This window comes from Rhinoderma darwinii, chromosome 11, assembly GCF_050947455.1.
Source record: "Rhinoderma darwinii isolate aRhiDar2 chromosome 11, aRhiDar2.hap1, whole genome shotgun sequence".
In the NCBI taxonomy this organism is placed as follows: domain Eukaryota; kingdom Metazoa; phylum Chordata; class Amphibia; order Anura; family Rhinodermatidae; genus Rhinoderma; species Rhinoderma darwinii.
In genome coordinates, this window is record NC_134697.1 from 56606190 (window position 1) to 56622039 (window position 15850).

At 40.0% G+C, this 15850-nt stretch overlaps 1 protein-coding gene across 2 annotated transcripts in view; it reads right to left on the minus strand.

Moving 5' to 3' along the window:
- The window catches only part of LRRC20 (leucine rich repeat containing 20), a 495648-nt gene that overhangs the window by 379975 nt on the left and 99823 nt on the right, over positions 1–15850 (minus strand). For both annotated transcript variants that reach the window (XM_075841568.1, XM_075841569.1), the window contains exon 3: positions 4148–4297. In XM_075841568.1, the coding sequence (XP_075697683.1) occupies positions 4148–4297 (150 nt within the window). The remainder of the gene's footprint in view (positions 1–4147; positions 4298–15850) is intronic.

The following is a 15850-nucleotide window of genomic DNA, read 5'->3' on the forward strand; positions in this document are numbered from 1 at the left end:
ACCAAAACAACAAAAACACCAAAACGTGTGAATCCAGCCATAACCCTTTAACGCACCATGACGCAACTGTACGTCATGGTTTGCCCAGCATTAAGGCACCATGAAGTACAGTTACGTCATGATGCTTTTCTGTCACTAGGTCAAAAGACATGGTGACAGAACAGTGACATCGGCTGTCACAAAAAGCCGATAGTCACTGGCACTTGTCGGGGGAACAATCGCGGCGCGTCGCCGCCTGCTATCGCTGTGATTGGTCAGTCAGTAGTGACTGACCAATTACAGCATGGCTACCCGGCTAAAAGAGCCGGGTAGCCATGCTAGCCGATCGGCTGTTGACAACAGGAGGCCTAACAATGGCCTCCTGTCTGCCAAGTACGGCGGCCTGTTAGGCCCCAACGGGAGGCAGGGCTTAAAAGGCTTCCGGCCGCAGATCAAAGATGGCGTCAGCTGTATGTTATAGCTGACATCCTGCTGCAACGGCAGGTAATGCAGCTTGCTCCGCTCCCTGCCTTTAAACCCTTACATGCCGCGATCAAAAGCAATCGCGGAATCTTAGTGGTTTCCAGGAGATCAGCATCGCTGCGATGTGGTCGCAGGGATGCCAATCATTGTATATATCGTTGCTATGGCCTCCTGGTCTGGCACATACGGAAGCATATTAGGCCCCGCCCGGAGGCGGAACCTAATAGGCTTGCTGTCAGTGAATAGTTGACAGCTCTAATGCATTGCATTACGTGGGTAGTGCAATGTATTAGAATCAAGATGAGAGGTGCAGGTCTTCAAGTGCCCTAGTGGGAGAACAAAAAGTTATAAAAATGTTAAGCAAAAGTGTAAAAATGAAAGTTCTAAGTTAAAAAATTAAAAACTGCCTTTTTTACTATAATAAGGCTTTTATTATAGGAAAAAATTTAAACCGTTAAAAAAAGTACACGTTTGCTATCACCACGTCCCCAACAACCCAAACTATAAAACTATAATGTTATTTTTCCCGCAGGGAAAAAAAGAAAAAAGAAAAACAAACAATGACAGAATCGCTATTTTTGTGGTCACCATCCCTTCTAAAGTATAGAATAAAAAATGATCAAAAAGTCGCATGTACCCCAAAATAGTACCAATAAAAACGACAACCCGTCCCGCAAAAAAACAAGCCCTTACACAGCCTTGTCAACGCAAAAATAAAAAAAGTTATGGCTCTCAGAATATGGTGACACAAAAAATAAATTTAAAAACAATAAAAGTGATTTTTTTTTGTGTGCAAATTCTGCAAAACATAAAAAAAAACTATATACATACGGTATCGCCATAATCGTAATGACCCGCAGAATAAAGTAAAATGTATTTTATTACATCAGGATGAACACTGTAAAAAAAAACAAAAAAACACATTGTCGGAATTGCTGGTTTTTGGTCAGCTTGCTTAAAAAATGGAATAAAAAGTTATCAAAAAATTGTGTGTACCCCAAAATGGTACCAATGAAAACTACTGTTTTGTCCCGCAACAAATAAAATCCGGTGGAGAAAAAATAAAAAAGTTCTGGCTCTCAGAATATGGCGACGAAAAATGTGGGGAGCGTTCCAAAAGTGGATATTATTCTCTGATGTTCTCTGCACAGCTTACATATGCCCCCACATTATAAACTGAAATACCAGTAAAATCCCAAACAGAAAAACTACCAAGCAAAACCTGCAAAAGCCAAATAGCACTCCCTCCCTTCTGAACCCTACAGCGTGCCCAAACACCAGTTTACGTCCACATATATGGCATAGGAGGCCCCCAAATCGACTTTGAACAACAATCAGTAGCTCTTTTGCATAAAGCCGATTGGTAATGAAAAAGTAACATAAAGAAACTCTATATTTCTCTAGAAGAGGCTCAAACTAATGCTAGTTCTCAACTCCTATGCTAAACAAAGTCTTAGCAGTATAAACGTATATTCAAATGCAAGAGGTCGACGGACTATTACAACACTGCAAAAACCACAACAATAACGGAATGTAAATATACACTTTTTTTGCTGGCGTACGTGAATATACACTTATACACGAAGCAAATGCCTGTGATCAGAAAGAACGATACAACGGTTAACTTTTCTTCGTTTATTTACTTGCAAGTAAAATAACCAAATGCTCATCCTCTACACTTCTCTTGGTTATAAGCTTTGCTACTGTAGGCTTCGGATTTTGAGAACTATAGGCAGCATTATGTAAATAAAATAACCTTATCCTGCATGTTTGACCCTATATACTGTATGTATTTTATTGTACACGGTGACTCCAAAACCTCATTCAACTAAATAAAATAAAGCTATGGGCTAGAAATGTACAGAAAGTATACAATTATTTTCAAGATTATAATATTCTACATATATAGGGGGATTTAACATGGTTTCTACGCTAGTTTTAGGAATAGAAAAGTTGTAAATCCCCAAAAGTTGGCGAAATTGGTGTAAAATTTGCAAAAACTGGCGTGAATTATTGCGGAAATAACTAGTGCACGGACAGCCTAGGATATGACAAAGTTATTAGGTTGTGTGCACCTCTTAATAACTTTGTCAGATCATATGCTATGGAGGAGATTTATTAAAACTGGCGTTTCATATTACATAAAATTGAACGGATTGACTGGAGTCATGAGAATATAACATGAAAGAGAGACGTTAAATTATAATTAACAATAATGTAGTTATATAGTCCATTAAAACTAGTTATATAGTCTCATACCATCGCTCAGTTAACACCCTGCTAAACTCCAGCCCTATTATTGAAAGTGGTTCTCCTAGCCTCTCTCAAACCTTTTTGTCCAGCCATCTGTGACGGCTACTACTGTTATTTATATGGCCAATTATATGGCAAACGTGATATAATTAACACAGTAAATGCAATTTAAATTGAAATGAAAGATCTAAGACTTCATTATTCAATAGTAAAATGTTAAATGGGCATTCAAGCAAAAGAAACCTACGTCATTTAACAACTAAATAGCAAGTAACAGGCGGACTGTTTCCTAATATGTGGATATTGATTTGGAGAGCAGTTAGGAATTGTTAGTACTTAGAAATTGTGTAGGACAATCTATGATTTTAACAAGGCAGGTCAACAGCATGACAGCTTTTAAAATGCCACTTGACAGATAAACATGCTGGTAGAATGGGGCTGCTGTAACGGACATCTGGCACTATCAGACCTATGTGGCCCGTGAACTGCAAACTGTTACGCTACTGATCAATGCCAACTATTCGCTAATAAAATGTTGATAATTAAATGTTCAGCTTCACTTGTTTTAAATCAATGTCACTTCTCAGGACTCATGATCTACGCAAAAGATGATAAAAATGTCCCCTACCGAAAAGTTATTTTAGCCCTTTTCACCTTAATGTTGTTACCTAAATTCGATTACCCCTCTCCAAGCCCTACCTTCATCAGTGCCATGGTTTTCAAATATTGCACTGATGAAGGTTGTATACAAGAAGTTGGAATAAATGTCTCTGTTATTAGGCTGTATCTGTGTTATACACCTATAGTTACAGAAGCATAGTGGCCCACTAGGGGCAGATAGGAATGATATGCCGGTTTCCACCCAATATCCCAGAACGAGGATTCATTTCTTTGTTATGTAGATATCTGATGAAAATGAGCATGTGAATACCTTCGGTTTTAAGAATGCATTGGTGTATGCCTAAAATTACATTTTGGGCAATTTTTTATAAGCCTGTGCTCAATAGGTCCTTAAAGTGGTTGTATGCTTTGACAAATCCTTTTTGTTAGAAGGGTTCCTTGACGATAAGAAGATCGAAGGATATCCCACTGCTAGAACCCGTAGTGATCAGCTGTAATCGGAGTGAAATCAATTTCCCTGTAGCACCACTACAGGGGGAATTAAGTATTACATAGTTCTCAGTGAAATAAATAAGATGGCCATGTAATGCACGGACGTGTCAGGAGAGAACATGCCTGTTCCCTATCTCCAGTACCCATTAATGAGAATTGCACAAAGGAGAATATCATCACTAATATTAAAGAGTTTAATCCATACAGTGTGAATGGTACACAGGTGCTCGGCCTGGACCATTCGTATCAGGTTCCCCTCAAAACTCAAGAGACCATTGTCACAATTTTTAGCTGTAAACCATGTAATATTTGCACATACCTTGTAGTCGTTCAAAAGTAGTAAAGAATTTTCCAGACAAGTTTTTTAACTCATTATTAGCCAGTGAAATTGAGAAGATTTTGTCAGCAACCGTACTCATAACTAAATACAGCCCGGTTGGGAAACAGTTTAAAGCACAGTCCGATAGATCTGCAGGAAAGAAAAAATTATGAAATTAGTAACAGAAAATGAATATATATAAAACCTGATTGTATTATTTTCCATTTGAACCAGCTGTTCACCATATTTATGAGATATGATTTGGCACAGTTCAGGCGGACTCAGTACTGGTCTGCGCCTCTACTGTGCAGGCAATGAAGGAGACAATCAAAGTAAACGAAGGAAACATTGAAAAGCAATGAAGCAATACAAGTTTAATTTATTAGCTCTTGTCAAGATTAGCAGACACCATAAAATTCGTTCTAGTACCTGTTCGCTTTATATTTCTTAGAGCTGTTACATTTTATTTGCAGTTTTAAAGGAATTTATGATTTTTGATCTCTCTGTCAGGAGCCAAGTCTATACAATATTCATGAGAAAATAGATTCCTAGAGTTCCATAAATGTAAAGACTATGGACTATTCCTTCTGCATGTAAAGCTAGTGTGTGGTGTATATAGGTGGAAATTATACTGCTCTGCTGAGGAATAATTCATCTGGTGGACTTCCTTTCCCATATTACTGAGAATTGACAAGCTTTTTATGAACCGAGAACTATAACACTTATGCACCAAAAAACCCGGACAGACAAAGTCCTAATTTTCACACGTACAGTTTTACATAAGCAGTTCTTGAAAATTTTCCCAAAACGGCTTCTATAGAAAACCACATTATGCTACTACTTGGAAAATCGGTGATATTAGTGTTAGGCCTCATGCACACGACCGTAGCCGTGTGCACGGCCGTGATTTTCAGGTCGGCCGGCTGCGGACTGTCAGCCGCGGGCCGCCCGCAAATCGTAGGACATGCACATGGCCGCTGTCATTGTTTTCAATGAGCCCGGACCGCAGAAGACGGCCGTAATAGGACATGCCCGTTCTTTCTGCGGTGCGGGTTCCCGGGCCATGCACCTACGGTCGTGTGCATGGCCCCATAGAAATGAATGGGGCCGCAATTCTCCCGTGGATTTTCTGGGGAATTGCGGCCGCAAAAACACGTTTGTGTGAATGTGGCCTTAGATGCGGTTTTCTAGGCATAAGGTTTGTCAATGAGGGAATAGTAATTAAATTAAATGAACCGCAGCATGCTATAAAAAACGTGACGGATACACGCTCTTATACGTAGTACAGGGCCTGAGGGAGTGGTGCACCACACAAGTTTCTTTCTTTGGTGTATTATAAATGAGATTTTGGAAAAATCTTGCACACTACCATGAAACATTTTAATGCTGCAGTAGAAACACTCATGTGGCATCATATCACAAGTGCCAGTGCGCCCTCAAAGTTCAATATCCGAATAAATAAACAGTAATTCTTCACTTTTACTGAACTATTTTATTCTGGAGCCATCATTATAAAGTGAGACAATGACCCTAGTAAATGCTGCATCTTTCTGAAATCTCCAAAATGTTAATCCAATGTAAGGCTATGTTCACACGGAGTATTTTCCCGAGTTTTTTGACGCGGAAACCGCGTCGCAAAACTCTGCAAAAACGGCCCGAAAACGCCTCCCATTGATTTCAATGGGATGCGTCGGCGTCTTTTTCCCGCGAGCAGTAAAACTGCCTCGCGGGAAAAAGAAGCGACATGCCCTATCTTCGGGCGCTTCCGCCTCTGACCTCCCATTGACTTCAATGGGAATCAGAAAAAGCGTATTTCGCGCTGTTTTATGCCCGTGGCGCTCAATGGCCGTGGGCGAAAAACGGCGCGAAAATCGCTGCGAAAATCAGCGTGCAGGGAGAGGAAAATCTGCCTCAAAGTTCCAAACAAAATTTTGAGGCAGATATTCCTCCTCCAAAATACTACGTGTGAACATAGCCTAAACATAGAATAAAGATTAACATCATAAACAGAAACATAGCAAACACAACAGTAATTAAACACGGACAGGTTCGGATTGTCTGCTCTACACAGGACCAAAAAGAGTGAATTACATACACTCACTTTACAATAAAAGTGAGGAGATTGTAAAGCGAGGTATTACTGCACATACTTCACAGCACTTAAAGTGTAGCTAAACGTTTGACAAACTTCTGACATGTCATAGTGACATGTCAGAAGTTTAGATTGGTGGGGATCCGAGCACTGAGACCCCCACCAATCGCTAGAACGAAGCAGCTGAAGTGCTAGTGTGAGCGCTCAGCCGCTTAGTGTCTGTTCGGCTTTTTCCGGACAGCCGATGTATCAGAGTACAGGATCATGGACTTTCTATTGAGTCCGTACACCCAGCACTTCAGCTGCTTTGTTCTAGTGATTGGTGGGGGTCTCAGTGCTCGGACCCCCACCAATCTAAACTTCTGACATGTCACTATGACATGTCAGAAGTTTGTCAAATGTTTAGCTACATTAAGGCCCATTAACACTGAGAATTTTCATTATACTTCCAAACTATTGTAATGATAATGGCAAATTGCAAATACAGATGTAGCAAAGTTCAACTTGGCTCTGATAAATTGCTGCAGCAATACAATAAAAGTAATTGAAAAGCCATTAAAAAAAAGTCAAGTTAAAGTTTCATGCCACTGTGTATTTAACAGTCAAGTTAAAGGGGTATTCCGGTTACAACAAGTTACCCCTTATCCATAGGATAAAGGGTAACGTTCTGATCGGTGGGTGTCATACAGCTGGGACCCCCACCTTTACAAGTATAATGTTCAGCTACTTCCGGCACTGCCATAGAGAATGAATGGAGCGGCAGTGTGCATGAGTGACATGCTGCTCTGTTAAAACTGGGGTACGGGACCCCCATTCTCTTAAACGGTGGGGGTCCCAGCTGTCACACACCCACAGACCAGCAAGTTAACCCCTATCCTACGCATATGGGTGAAGTTGTTGTAACCGGAATACCCCTTTAAAGATTGCTACATCTGTACGGTTTACAAAAATACCCAATAAATAAAATAAAATTTTGAGAATCTGCAGCATGCTCTAAATTCCTTGCGTAAAACGTTCCACAGCATGTGGATGAGATTTATTCAAATCTCATTCACATGGCTGTTACTGTAATCCGCTGTGGATTTTCCGTGCACAAATTTACACGACATTAAAATAGACATGTGCAATATACTCCCCGGGCGTTGTACGGTTGCCATGGCAACAGTACCGCCTCTCCGCGCGTGATCTTAGTTTGGGCATGAGAGTATAACTGGACTGACACTTTAACCCCTTCAGGACTAAGCTCAATTTTTCAAATCTGACATTTGTCACTTTATGCAGTAACTCTGGAATGCTTTTGCCTATCCAAGAGATTCTGAGATTGTTTTCTCGTGACATATTGTACTTTATGTTATTGGGAAAAATTGGTCGATAAATTCATTGGCTATTTGCGAAAAAACACCAACAATTTGAGAAAATTTGCAAAAATTATGATTTTTCTCATTTTAAATGTATCTCCTTGTAAAACAGATAGTAATACCACACAAAATAGTAACTATTTCACATATTCCATATGTCTACTTTATGTTGGCATAGTTTTTGAACATCCTTTTATTTTTCTAGGACGTTACAAGGCTTAGAACTTAGCAGCGATTTCTCACATTTTCAAGAAAATTTCAAAAGGTTATATTTTCTGGGACGACTTCAGTTCTGAAGTGGCTTTGAGGGCCTTATATATTAGAAACCCCCATAAATCACCCCATTTTGAAAACTGCACCCCTCAAAGTATTCAAACAGTATTCAGAAAGTGTTTTAACCCTTTAGACATTTCACAGGAATTGAAGCAAATGTCATTTTTTTTGCCAAAATTTAATTGTAATTAATTTATTACCCGAGAAATGCTACTCAATATTTATTGCCCAGATTCTGCAGTTTTAGAAATATCCCGCATGCGGCCCTAGTGTGGTAATGGACTGAAGCACAGGCCTCAGAAGCAAAGGAGAAGCTAGAGGATTTTGTGGCCTCCTTTTTATTAGAATATATTTTAGGCACCATGTCAGGTTTGAAGAGGTCTTGTGGTGCCAAAACAGTGGAAACCCCCCAAAAGTGATGCCATTTTGGAAACCACACCCCTCAGGGAATTTATTTAGGGGTATAGTTAGCACAATTTCTCCTGAGTATGGAAATACCCCAAATGTGGTTGTAAACTGCTATTTGGACACACAGCAAGGGTCTGAAGTGAAAAAGCACAATTTAGTTTTTGGAGTGGAGATTTTACAAAATTGATGCCCAAAAATGTGATGCCATGTTGCATGGCGCTGAGGTACCAGTACAGTGAAAACCCCCGAGAAGTGACCCCATTTGGGAAACTACATCCATTTATAATGAGGTGCAGTGAGCATTTTGACCCCACACGTTTTGCAGAAATTAGTACACAATAGATGTTGCAGATTGAAAATTGACATTTTTCTACAGGTATGCGATTTCAGTGCCCAATATGTTGCGCTCAAATTGTGCCACTTTAGACACACATCCCATAAATTGTTAAGCGGGTTCTCCATAGTACAGTAATTCCCCATAAGTTGTCAAACTACTGTTTGGGCGCACTGTCAGGCTCAGGTGCATCGCCATTTGGCTTTGGAGAGCAGGTTTTGCTTGGTAGTAGTTTTGTTTGGGGTTAGAATGTAGGAGCATATGTAATCTGTTCGGAGTATATGTAATGTGTGTGGAGTACATCAGGGTATATGTAATGTGAGTGGATTACATTAGGGTTTATGTAATGTGAGTGGAGTACATCAGGGTATATGTAATGTGAGTGGAGTACATCAGGGTATATGTAATGTGAGTGGAGTACATCAGGGTATATGTAAGCTGGGCCGGAGTGCACCAGGGTATATGCAAGCTGGGCGGAGTACATCAGGGTATATGTAAGCTGAGCGGAGTACATCAGGGCATAATAGGATGATGTACTAATGGGGTAAATTAATAATAACATTATTTATCCATGAATAGTGACGTCCCCTTTGAACCAATCCTTTATGCACAGGCCAGTTTTTTGGGTGCAGGAGTCGCACTTCTAAAGGGTGTCTGTGGTGTTGTACAAAACATCCACACTCCAGTATTACCTAATCTTTGACTTCTTCACTAGCCCCATATGTAGCACAGACCCCAAAATTTCATAGTTTCCGCTGCATTTACAGGGTCTACCAGTGGGGTCTGGCAAATTATGACGTGGGGTTTTACGTGAAGAACTGCTGCACATATAAAATTAGTCTTGGCCGTCGTTTTGCATTATTGCGTTCCAAGAATCATAACTTTTTATCTTTCCGTTGACGAGCTGTGTGAGTGCTTGATTTTCATGGGACGAGCTGTAGTCATTTTGGGGTACATGCGATTTTTTGATCAGTCTTTATTCAATTTTTAGGGAGGTGAAGAGACCAAAAATGTTAACTTTTTTTACATTTTTAACGCCGTTCTCTGTGCAGTATAAACAACATGTTTACTTTATTCTGCAGTTCGATAAGTTTATGGCAATATCAAATTTATATAGTTTTTATATGTTTTACTACTTTTACACAATTGCTTGTTTTTTGTGTGACAAATTGTAGTTTTTATTGGTACCATTTTGGGGTACTTGCGACTTTTTGATCATTTTTTGTTCCATTTTTTTGGAAACAACGTGCCGAAAAAAGGAAATTCTGCCATTGTTTTTTAATTTTATTTTTTTACGCCGTTCACCGTGCGGGATAAATAATATGATTTTTTTATAGCTCAGGCCGATACAAACGCAGCGATACCTATTATGTATATATTTTTTCTAATTATAAAGGACTTGATCAGCGAAACAGGGTGATTATCGTTTTCATTCCATAAAACTTCTTGATTTAATTTTTCTAAAACTTTTTTTTTTACAATTACTTGGGGTCTTGAAGACCTGATTTTCTGATCCCTGGTACAATAGACTGTACTACTTATGTAGCTCTGTGTATTGTAACTGTCATTTTACAACAGACAGTCTATTAGGTCCTGCCTTTGGCAGGACCTAATAGGCTTCTGTACCTGGCAGACCAGGAAGCCGTCGCTAGGCTGCCTGGTTGCCATAGCAATCATAGGCACCCCGCAATTTTTTGCGGGGGGACAATAGGGTACAGAGGGAGCCCCCTCCCTTTGTGTCAATCACTTAAATGCTGCTGTCACTATTGGCAGTGGCATTTAAGGGGTTAAACAGCGGCGATCACAGATAACTGTGATCGCCGCCGTTGCACTGTGATGTTGGTTGTATATTACAGCCGACACCCGCTGAAAATGAAGCAAGCACAGCTCCTGTGCCAGCTTCATCCTCAGGACGTTACTGTACGCCTATTTGCAGGAATGCACCGCTAAAAAGGACGTACAATAACGCCCATTTGCAGGAATGGGTTAAAGCAGGTCTGACAGGTCTTCTTTGCTTCCTTATCTGAGGGTAGCACAGGATAGAGGGGTAGATGCTGAGCTTGGAGATATATATTTTACTATGATCCGATTCAATATTTTCAAGTTCAAAGATGTTTAAATGCTGCAACGACTAATAGAAAAAGCAAGCGAGTTATACATCCCCGACCACACAGTGATTGAATATTCTTCCTGTATACAAACTCATACAATAAAAGCAGTCAATCACTGTGTGTGGGTGGGGAAGTAGGACTCACATGTTTTATCTTTGAGTCCTGGCATCATTTAAACAGCTTTTTACATAAAAATATTAAATATCAAAGTGAACTATATATTACAGAGCTCTGCATCCTCCGCTCTATCATATCGGCTTGGATAAGAAAGAGGAGCTTTAATGTAAAAAGGACAAAAAAAATGGGCGTGTGTTTTTACTTTTGACCAAGTGGGTGTTGTAAAGAAGTGTATGAGGCTGACCAATCAGTGACTAATTAGCGTCATACACTTCTCATTGTTCCAGCCCAGCTTCTTTCACTGCACAATCACACTGTGCTGTGGATCTTGGTCAAAAGTAAAAACACGCCCAGTTGGTCTTTAAGAAACTAATTAGCATAAATCTAAAATTGCTCATAACTTGCTAAAAAATGATCGTTTTTCAAAATAAAAACCACTGCTGTTATCTACATTCCAGCGCCAATCAGATTATGTAGGAGATAGGGCATTTATAATCTGGTGACAGAGACTCTTTAAGTTTAAAGTCCGTGCTTCGCTTTATCGCAGTCCCAAAATAAAACAAATGATAATCCAGCATACAAGTCTTGCTAGCGTACAAACAAAACAACTTTCCTGTCTGGGCACTGGCTTCCTCACCTATTATAGACTATGAGTACTTTGTTCCTTGGATTAGGCTTTTCACACTATCCTTGTGTGGATTCTCAGGCTCTGTCCCTCTTTGAACTAACTGCAGAGTTTTTATGGCTCAGTAAAAGGCCCAGTAGCTTCACCTGTACTGATTTATGCAAAGGAAAAATCAAGTACTGGGGATGTTTTATTTTTCACCTGGCTGGTTAAGATGGGTAAGATAAGAAATCCAGGAAAGTTGGGTTTCTAAGCAACCTTAATTTGATGAGGCTTTTATGAAAGAAGCACTCCAGAAATTTTATTTCCTATATAGTGTAGCATAGGCTATTCTTAAAGAATAATTTAGAGGCTCTTGTGTATTCATGTTTTAGTTGATGTGCCATTAATGGGTTGTCTCATCTTGGTTGCTGCTTCAGCTCTGATATGTTTCCCCTAATGCAGCTTACATTTCCCATGATGCTTCTGTCTACGCAGAGCCAGAGGGGACAGAGTCTCATCACACTGCACTTGCTCTGCTCTGAGTCCTATCTGAATGCATCAAGTGATAGATCAGTGACATATAATTTCTGTACTCACACTGTAGAGTCTCAGTGTATTCTATGTGATGCAGCTCAGCCTATCTCCAGCTTGTGTCAGTTTTACACAGGAGACGATGAGAAGCAGCATCTCATAGAAATAAACTGGACTCTCTGCACACACTACACACAGATGATATAGGCAGGCAGTGTGAGTCACGGGGGGGTTATAACTATGCAACTAAACATATTATGGACACACCTATTATATCATTGCACTACTGCTCCTTTAGATAGGGCAGAACATCTCTGCAGTAGCACTGTATGCATGGGGGGGGGGTGGGACATACAGAGAAACAAGGAGGGTGGGGAGAAAAGGTGTCTCAGAGCTGCTAGGATGGATTCCTGAAGTGATCCTGTAGTTCACAGAAAGTCCGCCACACAGGAGAGAGTGACCACCTGTCTCTACACATGAGAGTATGGTGTATTTTGGTAGCTAGACGAAGATCACATGACACAGATGCCCATAATGAAAGGGTTCAAAACGTATAGTTGTAACTGAGCTGGTGAAGTAGAATATGTGCAAAAACATTTTTGCCGGAGTGCTTCTTTAATAATGTACTCAATTGGTATTGTGAAATCTGGTGACAGATCCTCCTTAAAGAAAATAAAGGTATCAAAGTCAATCTGTCAGAGACCACAGACAGACCACTATAACCAATTAGAAAAAAGGCAAAATGTTAATTCACTTCTGTTAGGCAAGCTTACATGTATTACATTATCAACTGAATGATTACTAGGAAATAAAAAATGAAAAGGTTACAATAATATATTGTCACATTAGGAAATGCACAACTTTCATCATCATTTAATAGGTGGCAATAAACTCATTAAACTTGTGAAGCAAATTCAATAGAAATTTGCTTACCAATCATTAACATGTAACAGAAGCTTTAGAAACCTGGGGGAGAGCCATCAAAATACACAGTCTTCCATATACAAGCATATAAATGAGTGAATTAGCTTTCAAAACATATTTCATTGAGTGCACGAGAGGTACAAAAATGAGATTTCATAAGGTAACGTGTATATGAACTTAATGTATTGGTTCTACTGACAGAGACAAATGAATGCTGCAAGATTCTGTCCCCTGGCTGCACCACGGCTTGTAATATAATTAATATAAAATTTGTTTTACTAAAATATTTGCTTTTAGCTGGTTGAAAAACATGCGTATGAAAGGCAACAATACACTGGCCAAGGCGCTTGGTCTCCAATGTTCCTAAGGGGTTTACGTTGATCGTGGTGTCATATATAAACTACTGCTCAGGGCCCAAATTTTTATGATAAATAGGCTGACCTTTTACTAATTGACTGTGCTATAGTTTCTTCTGAATGGCCATAAGCTTCACTTATGCGAGTACAGAAATTAATAAGGGAAAAGTAGAATTAAAAAAGAAAAATCTGCATTAGCCCCAGCTTCAACAATCGGTCATATCCAGATAATTCTGGATTTATCCATGGTCCGCTTTTCAGTAAATTTATTAATCCTATTTAAAATAATATGCTGAAGGATAGACTTTAACATAAATATAGCAGTAGGCAACGAACAACGTATGAAAATTGTTCTGACACTAAACAGCTGTTAGACTTCACTAGCCTCCACTATAACAATAAGCAAAAAGGTAATTTATTCAGTATGTATCCACCAACCTTTAAAATATAATGGTGATATAACTTATTAAATATAACTAATTTGTAACTAGCAAATTAACGGGAACCTCTGATTGTTAAATGTTCTCTCTTTATCCTTCGATTCTTCTAAAAGCATTACAATAATAATCTGACTCCCATACACTCCCTGGTAGTATTTAGTTAGTGTCACACAGATCCCAAACATAGAATTCTCTGGACCCATACTGTACCTCCAATTTTACATGTCAGGAACCAAATGTGGAATATTACAGTGCTATTCTCCCTTAGAAGCGTTTTGTAAGGGAGTAAAGTGCCTCACATTTGGTTAGATAGTGCGCTTGTAAAGGATTTGCCAGACACAGCTTCTGTGTCGACGCACGTGGTTAATCAGTTTGCATCTGCTCCTAGGTCTGATAGAGTGACTCGATCTGCTACCACTCAGGCTGGGAGGCTGAGGAGTGGGGGAACCTATCGCAGCCTGGCCAGACGGAGCTAGCTCCCGCCCTCTGTCTATTTATACCTTCATTTCCTGCTCCTCCTTTGCCTGTGATTCTGTCTTGTTTCCTGGCTCTGCTGTTCCTGCTAGCACTATTGACCTCTGCTTCCATTTGACCCTGGCTTTACTGACTACGCTCCTACTCTGCGTTTGGTACCTCGTACACTCCTGGTTTGACTCGGCTTGTTCACTACTCTTGTTGCTCACGGTGTTGCCGTGGACAACTGCCCCATTTCCCTTAGCTTCTGTGTACCCTTGTCTATTTGTCTGTTGTGCACGTATTGAGCGTACGGACCGTCGCCCAGTTGTACGCCGTCGCCTAGGACGGGTCGTGCAAGTAGGCAGGGACTGAGTGGCGGGTAGATTAGGGCTCACCTGTCTGTCTCCCTACCCCAGCCATTACAGCGCTATGCAGATTTAAATTCAACAAACAATCTTTAAAAAAATTAAAGGCTACGTCTATTATCCCAAACAATGGTTTGTTTTTTTCATTATCCCAAATCATTCAAAATGAAAAATCAAGCAAATTGAAAATAGTTTTCCTACTTTCTCCAGTTTTTTTCTTATATACAGTTCCTATAAAGACCTATACATCTCCATGGTAACAGACTACAAGAAAACTCTGTAGAGTCTGATTCTTCTTGATAGCCTACCGAATGAATAGTGTATCTCCCTCTCGGGACCATTCCCTCCCTCATTTCTCTAATGATAATCTCCCCCTCCAAATTGTCTCTCCTTTTCTAACCCGCCCATTTTCATCTTTTCCCCTCCTGCCCAGGTATCATCTCCCACCACAAAGATATCACCTTACCTCATCTACCTCCTCTCCCCACGTTTAATCCACTCTTAGGAATCCCCCCCCCCAAATATCATCCCCTCAAGGTCTCCATCTCTTCCCAGATTGTTTTAACTCCCTCCTAGATATCATCTCACTTCCCTCACCAGGTATAATTTTTCTCCTTTCCCCAAGGTATGACTTCTCCCTCCTCTCTCAGGTATCAACTCTCCAAATCTTCCCGAGGTATTATCTATCCTGCCTCTATTCTCCAACCCCAGGTATCATCTCACCCACCAATATCATCCCCCCCCCCCATATTATCATCTTTCTCTCATTAGTATAATTTTTAGCAAATTTAGCAGTTTGACTGTGAAGAGTTTTATATCACATTTCTGGAACTAAAAATTGTAAGGCCCTGTTCAGAGCATCTGCACCAAAAATGGCAGGTACGTTACAGAATTGCTGCATTTTGCTGCAGATTCACCACAAAAGCTGCAGAACATTCTCCAATTTATAGATTTTTGCTAATTACCTCTATTACAAAAGGTACTATTCTGAAAATAAACTTGCAAGACAAAAGGGAATGAGAATTCTCTGCCACTGCCCTGTGAATCCGCCAGAAAAATGAAAACTAGTCACAATTGGAAGACATCCTGTGTCTACTGCTGGACAGGTATACATCGTTCATCCATACCATAGAAACCAGTCACAGGTAAAGTGAATAACATTCATTATCTTGTTACATTGGCGCCTGTCAATGGGGTAGGATATATTAGGCAGCAAGAGATCGGTCAGTTCTTGAAGTTGAGGTGTTGGAAGCAGAAAGAAAATGGAAAAAGAAAGGATGTGTGCGAGCTTGATAAGGGTCAAAATGTGATTGGTAGATGACTGGTTCAGA